Raw genomic sequence first — 19,874 nt, forward strand, 5'->3', positions numbered from 1 at the left:
GCATCATGGTACCTGAGCTGTGCTGCCTGCAGTTTGGCTGGATGTCAGGATCTGGCCCAGAACACTGTATGAAGTCACTCACTTAGAACTAACTAATCTAGCTTCACTTGCCAAGAAACAAATCTTTGCACCTAATGCTGAGCATTTTTTGTGTTTGAGAACTTAGTTGTTACTCCTCAACGTTTTTCACTGGAGAACACTCACCTTTTATGGCTTTATTTAAATTACAGGGATTAATGCATAGCCACAGTTTGTTTGGCTTTTCACCTACAATCACTGACTTAATCCTGTAATTGTTCTGTGTTTTCCAGGCTCTTCTATACTACCAAATTCAGTTTTTACATTGTCTATTGGTGGATGGATTACTAGAGTTACTAGTTTTTCTGTCTTAATTCTCCTTCCAAACATTCTAGACACTGTAATACACTTGGGAATTCTGCTGAGATCCTGTCTGTGCTCTGTGTATGTGGTACTTAAAGATCTTCAAAGTTTGGCAGGCGTTAAGTCCTAACACAGGTAGTGCAGGCCCATTTCATATTTGGACAGTTATTAATAGTAATGGTTTTTAAAACCAATTGTGATGGCTACTTGCCTTTACACTGGACTATCCTGTCCTGAATAAGAAACAAGCTTTGCTTCAGATATCTGTACAGTTTCCTTAGTGAGCTTGTTCTATATTTTCCCTGGAATAACACTAGTTGTGCTCCAGTATCCCAACTAAAAAGCTACTGTTCTGCCATTGCCATTTGACTGCATTTGCCAGTCTGAAGCAGTTTGCTCTGCAGATGTTGTACCTACAAGGAGATTGCCTTGCTTTTCTGCAAGCGTTTGAGCACTCGGGGCTTTAGCTATTTGACAAGCCTTTGAAAAATCATCTTTCCTGTGGCTTTTATGGACCATTTCTTGGATCATGTTCTCATCCACAGCTAGCACAGTTAGCTTTGCCTGCTAGAATAGCTCGTAGTCCTATTCTGATTATTATTTTGGGCTTTCTTTATTGCTAGTTGTTGAAATGCTGCCATATAAACTCCTCTCGCAGTGCATCGAGTTGATTCATTTCACTCATACCTAAAGCTTGGCTTGCAAATGGAAATGGCAGCGAATCAGGAATTCTAGCCCCGTGGTCACTCCTGCCTCCTGACACCTGGAAGCCTTCCCCTGGCCATGTACAGGGTGTAATTTATAAACAGCCTTGCTAGTGCACTAAGCAACATACAGCCCATAGGATCTTGGGTACTCCTGCTCTCGTGTCCATTTCAGCACAAGGCTGAGCTGGAGCGGCTCATTAACTGTGCTGCTCTGTATGAGAATTAGCAGGCAGCTGGTGTGGCAGAGATGTTACAGTTCCTATATGGTGGAAATATTGCTCCATATTATATGTATTAAGATCATACTTCCAGGGCCCTTTCACTGTGCTGAGCACTATATAACCAGATAGATCATTCTGGTTACAGAGAACTTACCAGTCAAATTGACAAGATAAGAACACAGTGGGAGAAAGGAAATAGGATGATCCCTATTTTATAAATGCAGAAAGATGAAGTGACTTGCCCATGGTGCCTGTGGTAGAGCCAGGAACAGGTCCAAGCTCACCTGGGTCACAGCAGAGCGCCTTTACCACAAGACCAGCCTCCCACTTGACACAGACAATGCAGCAGAGGATGACCCGGTGCAAGTGTCCCCTGGCTTTGTCTAACTTTGTGACATTCCAGGGGTGTTTGCAAATTCTGCTAGCACTTCAGGAAATGTAGCTGGCAAAACACCTGCCTTTTGCATGCAGCACATACCGGGATTGCGCATAGGTGGCAAGTTATATGGGCTTATGGTGTCCGGGATCCAGCAATATTCAGGGCTCAGGAGCCCAGCTCCACCAGTGTTTGGGACCAGGTCTCTCCCCCGGCCTCACCTACTGCCCCCATGCACCTCCCCCGAGTGTCCCCCGGAGTCCACTTGCTGCCCCTGCTCACCTTCCCGGGTCCCCAGAGCACAACGTTCCTGTCTCTCCCCTGCAGCTCCATGCTGCCTCCCTGCATCAACTGCTGCTGCAGGGTCCTAGTGCCCCCTGATCCCTACTGCAAAGGCAGGCTGACCCTGAGCCTGCCCTTCCCCCTCAGACCCTGTCATTTTCCAGTGGGACCCTCCACCAGCACAGGCCCCCCCCAGTCTGCAGTCACTGCTCCTACCCCACGCTGGACAAGGGGAAGCCCCACCCCTCACCCCCAGTGAGGCTACAGTGAGGGGCAGCAGCAGGGGAGGAGGCACACATATGATGCCAGCCCCCACCCCCGGCGCCCACCCCAGGGGAGACAAGGGGGCTTCCTGTACCTGAGAGGGGCCCTAGGAGCACATGCAGTGACAGTGGTGTGAGCTGAGTGGGGTGCAGGAGGGAAGTGGGGGAGCCTCCCCCGGAACTCATGCTGCCTGTAGGGTGAGGGCTGGGGGGAATCCTCCTCTCTGGCCCTTGCCCCAGGGCAGCCTGTCTGCACACCAAACTCCTCATCCCCAGCCCTGTCCCACCCCAGAGCCCTCACCCCCTGCATCTCAACCCTCTGCCCTAGCCCTGAGCCACCTCCAAAACCCCAACCCCTCATCCACAGCCCTTACCCCTGCCCCCCAGCCTTCTGTCTGAGCCCTTCCCACACCCAAATCCCTCAATACAAGTCTCACTCCAGGGCCCTCACATTTTTACATTATTTAAAAAAATATACAGTAACTCCTCGTTTAATTTGTAGTTATGTTCCTGAAAAATGCTACTTTAAGTGAAGCAATATTAAGCAAATCCAATTTCCCCATAAGAATTAATGTAAATAGAGAGATTAGGTTCCAGGGAATTATTATTACTTTTTTTGCCAGACAAAAGACTATATTTTATATATATACACAGTATAAGTTTTAAACAAACAATTTAAAACTGTACACAGCAATGATGATTGTGAAGCTTGGTTGAGGTGGTGGAGTCACAGGGTGGGGTATTTCCCAGGGAATGCCTTACTGCTAAATGAGGAACTAGCACTTGGCTGAGCCCTCAAGGGTTAACACGTTGTTGTTAATGCAGCCTCACACTCTATAAAGCAGCAGGAATGGAGGGGGGAGGGAGGAAGACAGCATGGCAGAGAGAGACAGAGACACACACCCTGTGTGTGAGAGAGACTTCGAGACATCAGCTGCTGCCAGCCAGCTCCCTCCATTCTGAGCCCTGTCGTGTCCCCCCCGCTCTGTGAGATGGGGGGATCAGGAACAGGGGAGGGGGACACCCTGACAACAGCACCCCTATTCCCTCTATCCCACCTGCACATAGGGTGACCAGACAGCAAGTGTGAAAAATCAGGATGGAGGTGGAGGGTAATAGGAGCCTATATATGAAAAAGACCCCAAAATCAGGATTGTCCCTATAAAATTGGGACATCTGGTCACCCTACCTGCACAGCAAGCAGGAGGCTCCTGGAGCAGCTCCAAGGCAGAGGGCAAGAACAGCACATGGCAGTGCGTGGGAGGGACACCTGAACTGCTCAGCAATTGATAGCCCACTGGGCGGCAGCCGCACAGGGAACTTAGGGGAGCTGATAGGGGGGCTGTTGGCCCACCCTGGTTCCAAACCCCCCACCAGCTAGCTCCAATGGGCTGCTCTTTCTGCAAGCTGTGGACAAAGCAGACGGCTGCCAAACAACTCTATGAGGGAGCATAGCACAACTTTAAACGAGCATGTTCTCTAATTCAGAGGTTCTCAAACTGTGGTCCACGGACCACCACTGGTCCACGAGCTCCATTCAGGTGGTCCGCGGTATGACAGACCCAGGCCAGTGTGGTACAGGAGTCTGGTAGAGGGCAAATATACTAGTCACTGGCTGAGTAGTTTTCTGTTCCCTGAGTGACTAGAGCAGGGGCTGCACTGGAGTAATCAGGAACCTGCTAGAACCAATTAAGGCAGACAGGCTGATTAGAACACCTGCAGCCAATCAAGGCAGGCTAATCAGGGCACCTGGGTTTAAAAAGGAGCTCACTCCAATCAGGCAGGGAGGAGCCAGAGGAGAAGGAGTGTGTATGAGGAGCTGGGAGCAAGAGGGCAAGGAGCTGAGAGTGAGAGACTGTACTGCTGGAGGATTGAGGAGTACAAGTATTATCAGACACCAGGAGGAAGGTCCTGTGGTGAGGTTAAAGAAGGTGTTTGGAGGAGGCCATGGGGAAGTAGCCCAGGGAGTTGTAGTTGTCATGCAGCTGTTACAGGAGGTACTATAGACAGCTGCGATCCACAGGGCCCTGGGCTTGAACCCAGAGTAGAGGGCGGGCCCGGGTTCCCCCGTAAACCTCCCAACTCCTGATCAGACACAAGAGGAGCTGACCCAGACTGTGGGTTCCACAAGAGGGGAAGATCACTGAGGTGAGCAAATCCGCCAATAAGCGCAGGACCCACCAAGGTAGAGGAGGAACTTTGTCACAGCGGATAGTTCCCTCTAAGGTGCACTCCTGGGTGGCCACACATGAGAGAATGAAGGGCCACCCACCTAATTAGTGGAGCCGCGCAGGCATGACTCCTCTAATTAGGTGCCTGGACCCTGGAGAAGATGTACATGTAAGGTGAGGTGGTGGCCTTGGGGGGAATAGGGAGTAGGTAGGAGGGAGCAGTGGTGTGAGAAGAGGGGGTTGGGAGAATTTGGGACATGCAGGGCTATGGCAGACAGAGAAAGAGGCTAAGGGCTGTGGATGCTGGGGAGAGACCCCCTTCCTTTCCAGCTTCAACTCTGTGTCTGCTGTGGCAGGGAAGAGACACACCAGCCTTTTCCAGCCTGAGCTCAGGGGCTGCTGTGGCAGGGGAGAGAGGGCACATCCATCGCATTAGAAAGGTTAAACTGATATTAAAATATGAGTTGTGTGCTTTTATGTGTAGAACAAAAAAAGTTAATTATTATTTAGGGTTTTTTTTACATAGCACTTTTATCGAAAGCGCTTTACAATAGTTAGCTAACGGTACATACAACATTTGGAAAGGTCATTAAGTGGTCCGCCAAGACCCTCAGCAATTTTCAAGTGATCCATGGAAAAAAAAGTTTGAGAGCCACTGCTCTAATTGATCAGCAACATAGCAACAAAACAATGTTAACCAGGACGACTTTACGTGAGGAGTTACTGTATATTGGCTTACAAGGCAGGTGTGTGGGAGGGATTGGGGAGGAGACTTGGACCTGTTCTGGGCACCACCAAAAATTATACAAACCTGCTGCCCCTGGGAGTGCTTGCCTCCCAGGGGACAGCTGTTAAAGATTCAGCTGAGTGTGCAGAGTCATTGAGCAGAGCTCTCCTGGTGAATTGCATGCTGGAGCTCTTCCCTCTCAATCCCCTTCCTCTTCCTAGAACAATGTAGCCTTCCTTGCCATAGAACAGCAGCAGCAGCCAAGCTGTTTCGAGATTCCTATTACTTCCTCACCTAGCAAGGAATCCTGGTGTTCCCAATAGGTCTGAATTAGCGAGCAGTATCCCTGTCTGGGATCTAGGAACATGGGAATGTCAAAAGCCACTGGGAAGAAGGCCACCTCTGCTCCTTTTCTGCCTGGCTTGTAGGCCCTCAGCAGCAGCACACTGAGCCCTGCAGGATCTGTCCCTAGGAGCAACAGGGTAAGCGAGCAGGCTTCCTTTGTGCATCACGGGCTGCAGCTTGGCCGTAAAATCACAGCAGAATTGCCTCTGAATGGAGACACTTTTCATCAGTTTAATACTCTGCAGTTACGCTCTGTGAGGATAACAGAAGGGACTGTCCCGACAGACTTCAAGCTGTTGCTTTTGCCATGTGGATTAGGCAGTCAAAGCTTTGGCACACTTAATTGGAGGAGACTAGGGCCTCTCATGCTACTCCGCCCTCAGCTCCAAATACAAAGATGCCCGAAAGAGGGCCAGCAGAGAAAATGCTCAGAGTCCCTCCCACGACTCAGTGTGTGGAAATAAATTGCCTGATCCTTTGAATACTCATACTCACGCACACACACACACTGTCTAGAGTCTTCCTGTCTGTCTGACGGGCTCCCACAGCAGCTTGTTTGTGTGTGCACATGTATGGTGCATAGGATAAATAGGACATCTGCAAGGAAGGCACCTAAAAATCCCCAGCAAAGAACATAGGCAGGGTAACAACAGTTCCTGCTTCCACAGTGCCAGATTATGATGACTCCAAGCCACCTCCAGCAGGGCTGGGCAAACTGGTTCAGAGAAGATCAGAGCTCCCCCAACTCTCTGTGCAAGACTCAGATGGAACCATGGAGATTGGAAATAGTTGGCTAACTCGCTTCTACCTTTTCCAATTTAGTGTTCCATCTGCTCTTGCTGGTTTGGGCTGGGATCAGCCACAGAAGTGACAGAGGGCTTTTGGAGGACCTCAATGGCTCAGCTGGAGCTGGAACTAAACTCCAAAGACTTCCAGCCTAGCATGTAGCAAAAAAGTTGGGAGAAGCCTCTGACCCATAAGAAAAGAAGAGCTATTTATAAAAGACATCCTGTAATTAAGGCAAGAGAAGGCCTGATTCTTCTCCTAGTGGATTCATAACAGTGCAAATCTGGAGTAAGAGAGATCAGAATCTGGCCCAGTATCTGTGGTGCTGAGCTAACATTGCCCAAGTCTGCAGTGTCGGCAGTGGACAGCATCCAGGACAGCACTGGGCAGGGAGTTCTACAGAGGGAGCTCCAAGTGGCTGATACAATGGCTCCTCCGTGCATGGGGAGCTGCTGTATTGGCAAGAGAAGCCTGAGGAAGCCAGGCAGAGAGAGAGCTTGAAGTCACATTCTGGAGGGCTTGGCAGGCTAAGGACATCGCTTTCTAGCCTCTGCAGAACTGAACAGCCAACCGGCAAAACGTGGGCCACCGTGGGAGGCAGACACAGCAGTATCTGGAGCTGGTCAGAAGCATAGCAGCAGTGGCCTGGGTAGTGACTGAGCAGATCAAGGGTAGGTGTGCAAAGGGATGAAACAAAGGCAGGAATAAAGCACTGCCTCAGCAAACTGCCACCACCAAAACTTTCACAGGGCTGGAGTGAGAGAGAGAGAGGAGTGGGAGAGAATAGTGGAGCTGGGGAGATTGTGTTGCAGCAACAGTTCCTAGAGATCCCCTCCCTACCCCCCAGAGGAAATGACTCAGGGCTTTTTCGAGAAACCACAGGCTGACAAGTCTGCTGCCTGCCCTTCTGCATTTGTGCTGGGTTGCAATATTTAGGGAATACTTTGCACTCAGAGCTGTTTCCTGGGAAACCATATGGCCTGACCAATACGGCAGCAAGCCCAGAGGCAGGATGAGCAGTGTCTAGAGATGGCAGGAACACAGAGACAATGCAACCTGGGTTTAGATCCCAAAACTGGAGACACTGGAATGAAAATCTATGAGAAAGAGACACTGGGTCCCTTTCATACTAGCTCTCATGCAACAAGATCCAGACACGGTCATCACCACTCTCAGTACCAGCCTGAATCCTGCACCATTGCCCTGGCGTGTATATCCTATGCACACACCCACCACAGGTGGGAGACCTCTGGCAGCAGGGCCCTTGCGAGTGACACTGGCTGTATGTAGAGGTTGGAAATGTGCACCTTCCAGATAGTCCACATTGCCCTCCTCCCTTACTCCTCCTCCTCTTTCTTTTCTGCTGATAACATTTTCCTCCTTTGCATCCCTCACTGCTCCATCCCAAGTCTCTCCATCAGATGCAACTGCCGTTAGCATGTTCCAAGCCAAGACTGACCCTTGCCCCACCCCTATGAAGAGGGGTTGGCAGAAGGGGAGCAGCAGGGAGCCAAGGCCCCTAAAGCAGAGATCTAAACACCCCCTCTTCTGTAAGCCCCTCGGATGGAGGAGGGAAATAGAGAATGGCGCAACAGAAGGGGATATATCCCATCCCCCACAAAGCAGACATAGGGGTTTCCCTCTTAACGAAAAGTGTCACCCAAGTGGGTCCTGAGATCCACCCCAAAGAGTGACAAGTCTCCTGCACCTTCAGCCCCATGTTTGGATTCAGAGCTACAGCCTGATTCTGCAGCCAGCTTGGGCAACACCACATCCCTTGGGATAGCAGGGCACTGATGGTCCAGGAGCATCAGACCAGGGTTAGCTACTCAGCTGTTATGCAGAGCTCTCTCAGGCCCTTGCAGTACTCCCAGAGGAAGAAAATTGCCCCTTGGCAGCATCATGGAGTGGGGGTGCACCACAAGCCACTGGGGCACTGCTCCTGCTCCGATGAACCACGTTCCCTCCCATCACTGCAGCAGGACACTCAGCTTCCTTCTGGCACAAGGTGCTCAACATAAACCATACCCCACTTGGCTCCCACATAGAGCATTTCCAAGCCAAGTCACCAAAAGGTCAATGGTGTCTGGAGCAACCATGAAATCCCCCAGCCACAGGACAGCTGATTTCCGAGGTGAGGCACACATGCACGGGGGTCTTGCCAACTCAGCTGCTCCACTTATTAAAAACGATTCGTTCTCAGTTCCTAATGCCCTGGCTGCAAGCAGGTCTCGGCTCTCTGTGCCAGTGCCAGACTCAGTGGCGCTTTCTGCCACTGCTGCTTTTCACTTTATGAGGTGCTTGTTAAAATGGGGACTTTTCTCTCCATGTTGCATCTGCATTCACACCACTTCCCGAGGACAGGGTGGGATTTTTGTACGTCATGCTCTAGGGATGATGAAGAGGCTACCAATTTGCCCAGCACAACGCGACATGCTCAGCTACCTACCTTCAAATTGTTCTAATCTGCCAAAGAACAGGGGCCAAACGTCTATGTTCTAAACCTATTCTGTTGCTGCAAAACTGCTCCCTCCTCCCCAAAATCTTTAGCAGTCACTGTTTATATGTAGGTTCTACATAAAAACAACGTTTTGTGGTCTGGCACTCCTTTGACTCTGCAACACCCATAAGAAAAATGTTCCTCTGCATCCCCTCTCCAAGCCTGCCTGGCCCATCAGCATGTTCCCATCATAAGACTGGGTCAGGAGTGAAGTCCTTCCCAATATGGATGGTCACCTGCCATGATCTGGCACAGGCATCAAGGTTGGAGAAGAAGAGAAGATCCCAACCTCCCAGGCTGGAGTCCTTTGAGGTGGTGAACTGGCTTTCCCCAGCTACCTCTCGTCAGCCTGGGAACTACTAGTTTGTGTAGGGTGAACCTCAGAGCATTGGAGCCATGCTGGCTTGGATGTCTATCCAAAGCTTTTTCTAAATATGCTGCATCTCTCACATATGGGAAACAAGACTTGAGATCCTAAGTGACCAGCCTGGTTTGTGGCTCTGTATCTGGGCGTGTTTGCTTCCAGAACCCATAAGAAAGGTGGCAGAGGACTAATATGAACCATAATGAGGGGCCTGTTTTCTCAGACCTCAAAAAGGATCTGTTCTTGTTGGGGGGAAGGAGGAAGTTGGTTCTAGATTGGTGCACAAACTTGCTGGGGGCTGGGATGGGGAGACTTATTTTAACCACCCATCCCCTGGGCCCAACCCAGCCCCAAACAAGCCAACGGAAAGGCTCCCACCGGCATGACTGGAAGCTGAGAGAACCCTAAAGCCAGCTGCGAAGTGTGTACTGGCCACTGTCTCGCACTGTGGTGAGTGGAAGAGCATTCCACAGCAGAAAAGAAAGACAAGACAAGGCCTGTGTGCTCCCAGCAGCCTCTCCAACTTGTGCAGAGATGTCTTCTTGATGCCAGCAAGGCAGCCCCACTCCCTTCTTGAAAAAGCTTACAGTCTCCATTAGACACAATCCAGGGGAAAAATCCTGGCTCCATTGAAGTCAATGGCCAAACTCACCTTAACATCAGAGGGGGCAGGATTTCATCCCAGGTAAATAGTGTTCTCAGCAGTGGCCCAGGTGATGACAACTGTCACTTGCTCTGTTATATGAAGCACTCCTTTCCTTGGGAGGACTGTGGTCATGCTGCGTCACAGAGGAAGTGTGCTGTGAGGCAGGTTTGAATGACAACAGCTGGCTGTAGGGCTTTGCCAGAGCGAAAGCCAGGGGGAGGATAGGTCCAACAGTGGGCAGAAACCAGTGCAGATCTGATCCAATTTTCAGTGGTGCTGAGCAGTCTAATGTCAGTTAACAGGAATCATAGAATATCAAGGTTGGAAGGGACCTCAGGAGGTCATCTAGTCCAACCCCTGCTCAAAGCAGGACCAATTCCCAACTAAATCATCCCAGCCAGGGCTTTGTCAAGCCTGACCTTAAAAACCTCTAAGGAAGGAGATTCCACCACCTCCCTAGGTAACCCATTCCAGTGCTTCACCACTCTCTGAGTGAAAAAGTTTTTCCTAATATCCAACCTAAACCTCCCACATTGCAGCCTGAAACCATTACTCCTTGTTCTGTCATCTGCTACCACTGAGAATAGTCTAGATCCATCCTCTTTGGAACCTCCTTTCAGGTAGTTGAAAGCAGCTATCAAATCCCCCCTCATTCTTCTTTTCTGCAGACTAAACAATCCCAGTTCCCTCAGCCTCTCCTCATAAGTCATGTGCTCCAGCCCCCTAATCATTTTTGTTGCCCTCCGCTGGACTCTTTCCAATTTTTCCACATCCTTCTTGTAATGTGGGGCCCAAATCTGGACACAGTACTCCAGATGAGGCCTCATCAATGTCGAATAGAGGGGAATGATCACATCCCTCAATCTGCTGGCAATGCTCCTACTTATACAGCCCAAAATGTCATTAGCCTTCTTGGCAACAAGGGCAAACTGTTGACTCATATCCAGCTTCTTGTTCACTATAACCCCTAGGTCCTTTTCTGTAGAGCTTCTTCCTAGCCATTCAGTCCCTAGTCTGTAACAGTGAATGGGATTCTTCTGTCCTAAGTGCAGGACTCTGCACTTGTCCTTGTTGAACCTCATCAGGTTTCTTTTGGCCCAGTCCTCTAATTTGTCTAGGTCCCTCTGTATCGTATCCCTACCCTCCAGCGTATCTACCACTCCTCCAAGTTTAGTGTCATCTGCAAACTTGCTGAGAGTGCAGTCCACGCCATCCTCCAGATCATTAATGAAGATATTGAACAAAACCGGACCCAGGACTGACCCTTGGGGCACTCCACTTGAAACCGGCTGCCAACTAGACATGGACCCGTTGATCACTACCTGTTGAGCCCGACGATCTAGCCAGCTTTCTATCCACCTTATAGTCTAATCGTCCAGCCCATACTTCTTTAACTTGCTGGCGAGAATACTGTGGGAGACCATATCAAAAGCTTTGCTAAAGTCAAGGAATAACACATCCACACAGCCCCTCTCAAGCACCAGGTCCTAGAATCAATCTACATTAGAAAACTTGCAACAGGGGAACTAAAATGGATCTAGTTATACCAGTGCAACCCCTACAATAGACACACCCAAATCAGTACCAGTTGCACTCAAACCAATGTGATAATTGACTGTATTAATCTAAATCAGGTCGAAAGTAATTTCCACCCTTTTAAGTGTATCTACATTAACAGTTTGCCCTGGTGTAACTAGATCCATATTAAATGAATTTAGTTACCTTGGTGCAAGTTTTCTAATATAGACAAGGCTTTAGATATCTATGTGTGTCTATGCATGGGTGCATAGAAGGATGGGTGCATTAGACATCAGAAAGACAGACTAAACGGATGGACAGATGGATTCCATCCTTATTGCCTGGGCAGCTGAGACTCACACGCACCCATCAGTGAAATCCTGGGAGGAAGACAAGCCCAACCTGTTATTTGTCTCCCTTTTGCTCTCCCTTGTACTTCATCAGCTCAGTGGGAAAACAGCAGAGACCTCAGCCTGCAGCCAGAGGGAGATGACTGTCCTGGTGAATGGAGATTAGAACCAGGCAGGGGCAGCAGGATTTACGGGGCTATATAGGACAAATAGCTGCATTCAGAAGGAATTAAGCAGAGAAAAGGTATGCTCCCTTAGACAGGGCAATGGTGCAGCCAACAGAGGAGGAAAGGGCTGGGAGAGGAGGGCTGAGGGGGGCAGGTCCCCCATGCTGACAGATCCCTTTACCTTTGCAGGCCTTGCGGTCCGTGATGGATTTGCTCATGTCCCGGTAGAACCCCTCTTTGCAGTAATGGCAGTGCCGGCCGGCCGTGTTGTGGCGACAGTTGAGGCAGACACCTCCACTCTTCCTGCCTGAGAGTTTGTACAGCTCCATGTTGAAGCGGCAGCGCCGGGCATGCAAGTTACAGTTGCAGGCTGCAAGAGGAAAGGGGAGAAGAGGATGAGCAGGTGAAAAAAGGGCTCAGGAGCCAGAGAAGAGTCCACTCACCCAGCCTCCAACCCCAGGGCCAGATCCACTCAGAAGATTGCCTCAGCCAGGCTGCAGACTCAGAGCCACTGGCAAAATTTCAACTCAAGGCACTAAGCCAGAGGACGCCGGAGTGAACCACCCAACACAGAATGTCAGCAGACGCCTTGAAAGGGAGGCCCAATTCAAGCTCTTGTACTCAGGTGGTGCAATCCCCTGGCAAGGTAAGTGGGGTCAGTCTTAGCTGAGAGGCCAAGGACTGAATGGGCCAAGGAGCCGAAAGCACGGCGCCTGCATCTCCTAGGCATCCTGTGTGTGCAATGCAGGCAGGAGCAGAATGGAAGTAGGTTGATTGGCTACAGATCAGTGAGTAAGGCTGGAACAACTGGTTCAGATCAAATCAATCTGAGCCTTCACCCTTAACTTGGAAACAAACATTTGGAAACTTCTGCTACATCACTCACACTCACACACTATTTTTCCTTTTGCTCTTATCTGTGCCCTTGCAGGCCACAGCTGTGAACAGAATCTGGAGAAGCCAGAAATCCCATGAGAAAACCTGTTCTCATGAGACCACCCTCCCATTTTGCAAACCAGAGGGAGGTGCTGAACCTTTGGCTTTCCCCCTTCGCTGCAGAGAACAGACGCACACTCAGAGGGGATTGCAGGTAAGGTGTTGTAGGTCCCACGCTGACTCCCTGGATGTATTGTACACCCATTCACCACAGTGCCAGGGAGTCTAAATCAATGTAATTTACATACCAAGAAATCAGGGGGTGTAAGTTACAGCCAGGAGTACCCAGATATTCATCTACCCTCCTGTTAGTTATTTTTGTTGCTCCAGATCTTCCATCCAGCGTATCTGAGCTCCATCAGCTGAGACCTGCTTAGGCGCAGTGGACCAAGCGCAGAAGTGACGGGAAAAGAGGAGGGAAGGAGGAGAGACACACTGGGTGGTACAGGGGGAGAGGGCATCTCTCTGTGCACCACAAATGTCAATGGGAGCTGTGCCATGGACTTCAGCCAGAGCAGGATCGAGATTTGAGGCTAAGGGCAGAGGAGATCTCAGGGAGCCGGGAGGGCATCTAGGTTGGTACAACTATGCCCATGCTGAGGGGCAGGAGGCACTGCAGACTACACCAGTCTAGACTGCCTTAGACTTTCCTCTGACAGTTTGGTGTATTCTTATACAAGGCAGGGACTGTCTTTATGTCCTGTGCTCGTTCAGCGCCTAGCACAAGGGGGCCTAGTCCAAACTAGGGTTCCTGGGTGTTATCACAATACAAATAACAACCACCACCATAGAGATCCAGCCAAAATCTTAAAATCTCTGGTGCCCCATACCAAATTAACCCTTCCCAGCCTCCCTTCACCCCCATCCCGCCCACCTTTCTCCAATGAACCTTGGCTAATGGAGCTTGAATCCAGAGAGAAGAGAAAGGGAGGAACCCCTCTCCGGTGGCTGCTAAATCTCGCCCAAGTCCCCTCCATGGGGTGGAAGGAACAGGTGCCAGCCCTCATCACACCCCCATAAACAGGCTCCCCACAGGAACTTGTCTCCACTTGTGTGGGGGTGGGGGGAGGAGGAAGAGGTGAACAATCAACCCAGAAGGCCTCTGAGGAGCTAGGGGAGGGCAGGGCAGTGCTGGCAGACAAAGGACTATGCAGCAGGCAGAGGGGAAGAGGGTTCAGAAGAAGGCAGCTGCCCAGTGCCTGTTGTCTAGTATAGTTCCCTCCAAGGAGCCGTGATCATTGTCTCACTGCCCATTGACTGGCTCATGCTTTGCTGCTGACGGGATGGCTGAGGAGATGGGGGAGGGGAACAAGCAGCTTGCCTCCATGTGTTCTCCAGATGTGTAATATTCTCTATGCCCTGCTGGGCTGGGTGCTGGGGAGGTCGCTGCTGAGGAGCTGGGGCATGTGGAAGAGGGGGGCGGGAGGCCAGTTCTGCCATAAATCACAGACAAGTGCAAAGTGGATGGTTAGAAGAGACAGCCAGCGGAAAGGCCAGCTGGGCACCTGCCATCCTGCTGCCACAGCCTCTCCCCCCTTGCTGCCAACAGATGGCAGTTGCCCCTGGCACAGAGCTACCCCAGAACAGAAGGCTGACTCTGCTTTGCACCCAGCATCTCAGTGGCAGCACACAGTGTGCTTCTGGGACAGATTGGGAGAACCGGGCCCCAGCACTGAGCCACTTGCCATCCCCTGTGTGCCCCTTGCTCACATGGCTTGTGGCTCTGACCTGCCTGTTACAGAGGGCTACACAGAGGCCTGTATTGCTGATTACTTGAGACTCATAACCCCCCAGGAAGTCATTATTATTATCCCCATTGTAGAGATGGGGAAACTGTGGCATGGAGAGGCTAAAGCCCAGCGCCTCAAAGGCATTTAGGCTCCTAATTCCCATTGGAATTGGTGGAGTTAGGCACTTTGTGGTTCTGGGTATAAGTGGCTTACCCAAGGCCACCCAGTGAGTCAGTGTCAGAGAATGGAGACCAGATTTTACTGCCTAACTGCAGCCTTCCCTGGCAGCTTTCACTTTGAGAGGCATGCCCCACCTTTCTGACCAGCCTATCTGCCCATGGCCATGAGCGGTAAGCCTTCCCCGCTGCCTCTCCTGGGGGCACAGGCAGAGTGGGATTCATTCTGGGCTGCACACACCATCCTTGCCACGTCACCAGATCTATGTCACCATAAGTCCAGAAGAGCCTTTTCTGTGAAAAAAAGCCATGGAAGCACCCCACTCCCTTAGGCTCTGCCCTATTAAAGGCAATAGGGGGTTTGCTACTGCTGTTATGGGGACAGGATTGGGCACCTGAAGTGTAAGGGGAGTTAGGTCTCTATGTTTGTTGCTTCCTGGCCTGTCCCCACAGCCCCTTTCCCCAACACCCCCCAGTCTGGCCCTTTAAAAGGACCACCCACCTTGCACTGGGTTGTGGGTGTGGGGGTGGAACAGCAAAGCTCCGTCTGTTGTTGTGCAGTGCCAGGCCCATTAGGGAGTATGACCAGTGCCAGCTGTGGCCAAGGTGCTGTGGTGGAGAGGAAGGGCCTGGTCTCCAATCTGCTAGCCAGACTGCAGCAGAGGAGAGAGCTGCTAAACTCGTTTTATTTTAGATCTCGCCCCCCACACCACACACATACCCTTTATTTTTTATTAGCCGCAGGAACCCAAAAGGGGGGAGGGGGGATTTCAAATCCACGTGTGTGAGATAAAAAGGAAAAAGTGCTGCCAGTTCCTGTTTAACACTCTCGCAAAAAGATAATGGGAACAAGATTTCCTTTGGCGAAACCCAGCGCCCTCGCCCTCTCCCTCCCCCGCTTCTCTGGGAAATTGAGGCTGGGTGAGAGTTTTTCCAGGCATACTGTGAAATTCATTAACATGTCAGCCCAAGATTTAACTGCTGGGCCTGCTTGTCATTGTGTGAAATTTCCTCTCCTATCCCCCTCCCCACCAGCTCCCAGCTTCAATCCTTTGCAGAAGCTGACAGAAGAGAGCTGGGGAGAGTTAACCCCTCAAGGTCAAACAGCTGCCTGCTGCCTATTGTCAAGGCCCCTCTCCCTTGTCTGCTGCTTTCAGGCCCAGCCTCAGAGGTGGAGAGACACTGTTGAATGGTAGGGGTGGGAAACGGGGATCTGAACCACCCTGTGCCTCCTCCCCAAACCAGACCTCAGTACACCGAGAGCCTTTCTGGAAATGGGAAAAATCTCAGTGACATTTTTCTGCCCCCGGTTGCAGTATTTGCCAGTCCCAAAGTTTCAAAAATCACAAGTCAGCACCCCCAAAAATTATGAGATTGGTTTAAAAATCATAGCTTTTGGGTTGACTCTTGGGTTTTGAGCCATTAGAGCTCATATTTGCTCCACAATCATGAGGGACAGAAACTTACTTTTGTTTTAAACCAAAGGCAAGAGTCTCACATAAGCACATGATTTCAGGAGCTGGGGCTTTAAGAAAAGCATGTGATGACACCACACAAGTGGGGGATACTGTTGTGATTTTTCCTTTGTGCATTTGCTGGGCTTTTGCATTTCCACCTTCTGGGCCAGGACCAGGAGAGAAGTGGCAGAAGAGGGAACAAAGCCGTTCTTACAGCATTCCAGCCTAATGGCACTCTCAAGAGAAAGCAGCTCTCAAGGGCTTAGTCCCATGTGAGGGCTCCTTCCTGCAGCGCTTCCACACTGGTCTTGATTCTGCAGGGCACTGAGTGCTCCAACTCACCCAGAGGCAGCAGGCAGGGTGCTGCAGTGGGGCTCAGCAAACCTTGCTTCTTTTCTGGCTCAGCTGGTGGGTGAGTCCCAGCATCTTGTCTGTGAAATAGGGACACTGATTCTTGCCTCCTTTGCCAAGTGCTCTGAGCTCCGTGGCTGGACAAGCAATAGGTGTTAGGAGGGCGCACAGCATCTCCCAGTTTCTGGCAAGTGGGAAGGAAGCCCATTAACATCAATGAGACTGCACCCAGGGGCTACAGGTGCAGGTCCTGATTCTTCAGCTTCAGAAGGGCCTGATTCTTCTCTCCCTCCCTCTCACCGTTGTCCAGGCCTGATCCAAAACCCGCTGCAGTCAGCACGAGGCCTCTCACCGACTGCAAGGAGTTTTGGGTCAAGCCAATAAACGGGAGGGATGCTGTGGAAGTCAGCAGAGTTGCAGTGGTGGCAAATCAGTATGAAAGGAGAACTGGGCTCCGAAGGCTCTGGGGGCTGCTCTAAACTGAACATCTGACTCGGGCTGAGATCCAGCATTGCTGTTGAAGAAGCAACCTGTCCTCTCGCGCAGGGCCAGCTTTAGGCCAATTTGCCCGATTCCCTAGAATCGGGCCCCACGCTGGCACCTTTCTAATTTTTACTCACCCAGCGGCGCTCTGGGTCTTCGGCGGCATTTCAGTGGTGGGCCCTTGAGTGCCGCTGAAGACTTGGAGCGAGTGAAGGACCTGCTGCCGAAGTGCCACCGAAGACCTGGAGCACCACCGGGTGAGTACGAATCGGGCCCCGCACTTGCTAAAGCCAGCCCTGCCTCGCGCCATCCACATGTCCCCAGAACAGGGTTTGTGACCGTAACAAACCAGGCAGGAATGCTCTAGGAGGAGGCTCCTGCCAACTGAAATCAGGGAGCAGCTGCAATGCTGCCCCCCTAGCTTCAGCCTATCTGGGAGACAGCATAGCCCAGCATTGCTTCCCCATGCGGCACCGTCTACACTGACACTTTGCCACCACTGGCCAAGCAGGGTTTCAGGGCTTGTATGACCCTGCAGGTACAGGACATCACAACCACCTCACCCAGGCAGTGATGGAGAACCAGAGACGCTGCTCACCATTACAGCTACGAACCAGGGGCAGCTCCAGCGAGACACCCACCGCACTGCCAGTTGCTCACACTATAAATCTGAGCTGTGGTGGGGCTGCAGTTGGTTCAGCAATGCCAAGTGCAAGTGCCCCGCTTCCACCCTGCTCCTCGCAAAAGGAAGCCCCATTGCAGTATTCCCCTGGAGGTGGATGGGGCTGGGCTGGGGTGGGAGTGTGGAACAGAGGAGGGGAAAGGTCAGGTAAATAATTGGCCAGTCTTGTCCCATTTCCCTCTCTGCCTCCAGTTTAATGAGTGAGAAAGTATGTGCCTGCGGGCCTGTTGCAATGAAGGGAGAAAGAAGTGACTGGGAGCAGCCTAGGAGACCCAGCAAGTTATTGGATCATCACCCCAACTGCATCCCATTGGCCACATCCTGGCCCTGCAGGAGTTCCTGAGCCCATTTCTGACACTGCCTCAAACCTGAGAGGTCCCACGCAGAGTGCTGGAAACCAGGGGACTTAAAAGCAACGGAAAGTATCATCGACTTTACTGAACTCAACCACCAGTGCTCAGGACCAACAGACTCCCACAGATCTGTCCTGCTGGCTTGCACTGGATCTCCTGTGGCACCTGGGATGGGTTCTCTGGGGAAGGCTGCTCCCTGGGCTGTGCCATAGGCCAGGAATCGGTCCAGGGTGCTCCTCCCCCAGGAAATGACTAGCTTGTACTTTTAGAACAAAGAGAAGATAACGTTCTACTTCCATCCCCTAGTCCCCCACAATTTCACCACTGGTGCAGCTTCACTGGTAGCAATCCCAGGAGAGCGAGTGGAGTCAGGGCAGGAGTATTTGAACCATGCAGGACTAGATGACATGAAGTGGGGTTACTGTGCTGGCCTGGAGCTCTTCCCACAGGCATCACTGGGAAAATGCCCGTAGTGTCAGTGGGAGCTGAGTTAGGCCAATGAGGAGCTCCTGATAATCTCACCCATGGGGAGCACCTACCAGCCCAGCACCTTGGCTACTATATTCCCACCACCTCTGCCGCTGCTGGTGGAGTTGCACAGCTGTTGGCCACAATGGGAAATTCTAGGGAAGAGAGCCTGGCATGGATAAGGCGCACAGGGCCACACTCATAACGGTATTTAGGTGCCTAAAGCTACAGATAGGCACCTAAACAACGTTATCAATCTGGCCCCTAGAGACCAGTGGAAATCCAGCTTGGGAGGCCAGGTTTGAAGGTGGCATGTGGTCCATCTGGGGAACTCAAGTTCCGCAAGATGGTGGCTGTGCTAAGAGAAAGGAATGCCTCATTAGCCGGGTGCACGGATCCAACTGGGGAAAAGAGGAGCGGGCAAAGCTTGCAAAGCACGCTCCTCCCATTCTCAAGCCCAGCCATCCACAGCTTCTAGTGCTAAGCAAACAACCTTCCCTGGGCTGTGTGCTGTGACTGAGAGCTGGGCTGGTGCAGCTCACTGTCTGTCTCACATTAATCACTAATTAAAGGCTTGAGCCTTCCCTGCTGTTTGGGTATTAATAAGAATTTAATTGCACAGTTTGGGGCTAATTACATAGTGCCTTGCTTCCTTCCTTAGACGGTACGCCCCATTGAACAATCATATGATAAATTAAACAATCTCATGATCAATTCATTTGCAATAATAGCCTAATTCAACTTAAACCCCCTCTGTCCCCCTTTCAAGTGTCTTTGGGACACTTTAGCCTTCCCTGATCTAGCTGGAAGCTCCTTTGCACCAGCGCTCCGATGCTCCCAGTGCCATGGCAGGGAGAGTAGCCCTGGCAGTCCCAGGAAGACAATCACTAACCTCCTGCTCTCCCCCGGACGATGCCGTCTCCTTCCAGTACAGATTGGCAACACATGAGCACAAACAAAAAGGGTGGGAAGGGAAGTGTGTCTGGTCATGCAGCCGACACTGGGGACAACTGGGCAAGAAGAGAGGATCCCTTGTTCAGGAGATGATGGAGCCCAGGCTGGCGAGGGAGGGTGGAGCAATCCCTCACTCAGGGAATGATGGAGCCTAGGCTGGCAAAGGATGGGTAGAGGGATCCCTTATTCAGGAGATGACAGAGCCCAGGGCTGGTGAGGGGTGGGTAGAGGGATCCTTTGCTCAAGGGAAGATGGAGCCCGGGCTGGTGAGGGATGGGTAGAGCAATCCCTTGCTTAGGGAATGATGGAGCCTAGGCAGGCAAGGGATGGGTAGAGAGATACTTCACTCAGGGGACGATGGAGCCCGGGCTGGCAAGCAGAGGGGAGAGAGCTCCCTGCGTCTGGGAATTCACTGGGAATAATTATTTAACGGAACAGTCTCAGTGAAACTCTAGAATGGCCAGTCCTGCCAAACCCACA

The 19,874-nt window shown here is 51.3% G+C and overlaps 1 protein-coding gene across 1 annotated transcript in view; it reads right to left on the reverse strand.

The window, feature by feature from the left end:
- Nucleotides 1-19,874, reverse strand: part of NTN3 (netrin 3) — a 94,871-nt gene that overhangs the window by 40,915 nt on the left and 34,082 nt on the right. Inside the window, exon 3 of the mRNA XM_030545676.1 lies at nt 11,986-12,174. Coding sequence (XP_030401536.1) covers nt 11,986-12,174 — 189 coding nt within the window. The remainder of the gene's footprint in view (nt 1-11,985; nt 12,175-19,874) is intronic.

The sequence above is a fragment of the Gopherus evgoodei genome, unplaced genomic scaffold (assembly GCF_007399415.2).
Source record: "Gopherus evgoodei ecotype Sinaloan lineage unplaced genomic scaffold, rGopEvg1_v1.p scaffold_38_arrow_ctg1, whole genome shotgun sequence".
In the NCBI taxonomy this organism is placed as follows: domain Eukaryota; kingdom Metazoa; phylum Chordata; order Testudines; family Testudinidae; genus Gopherus; species Gopherus evgoodei.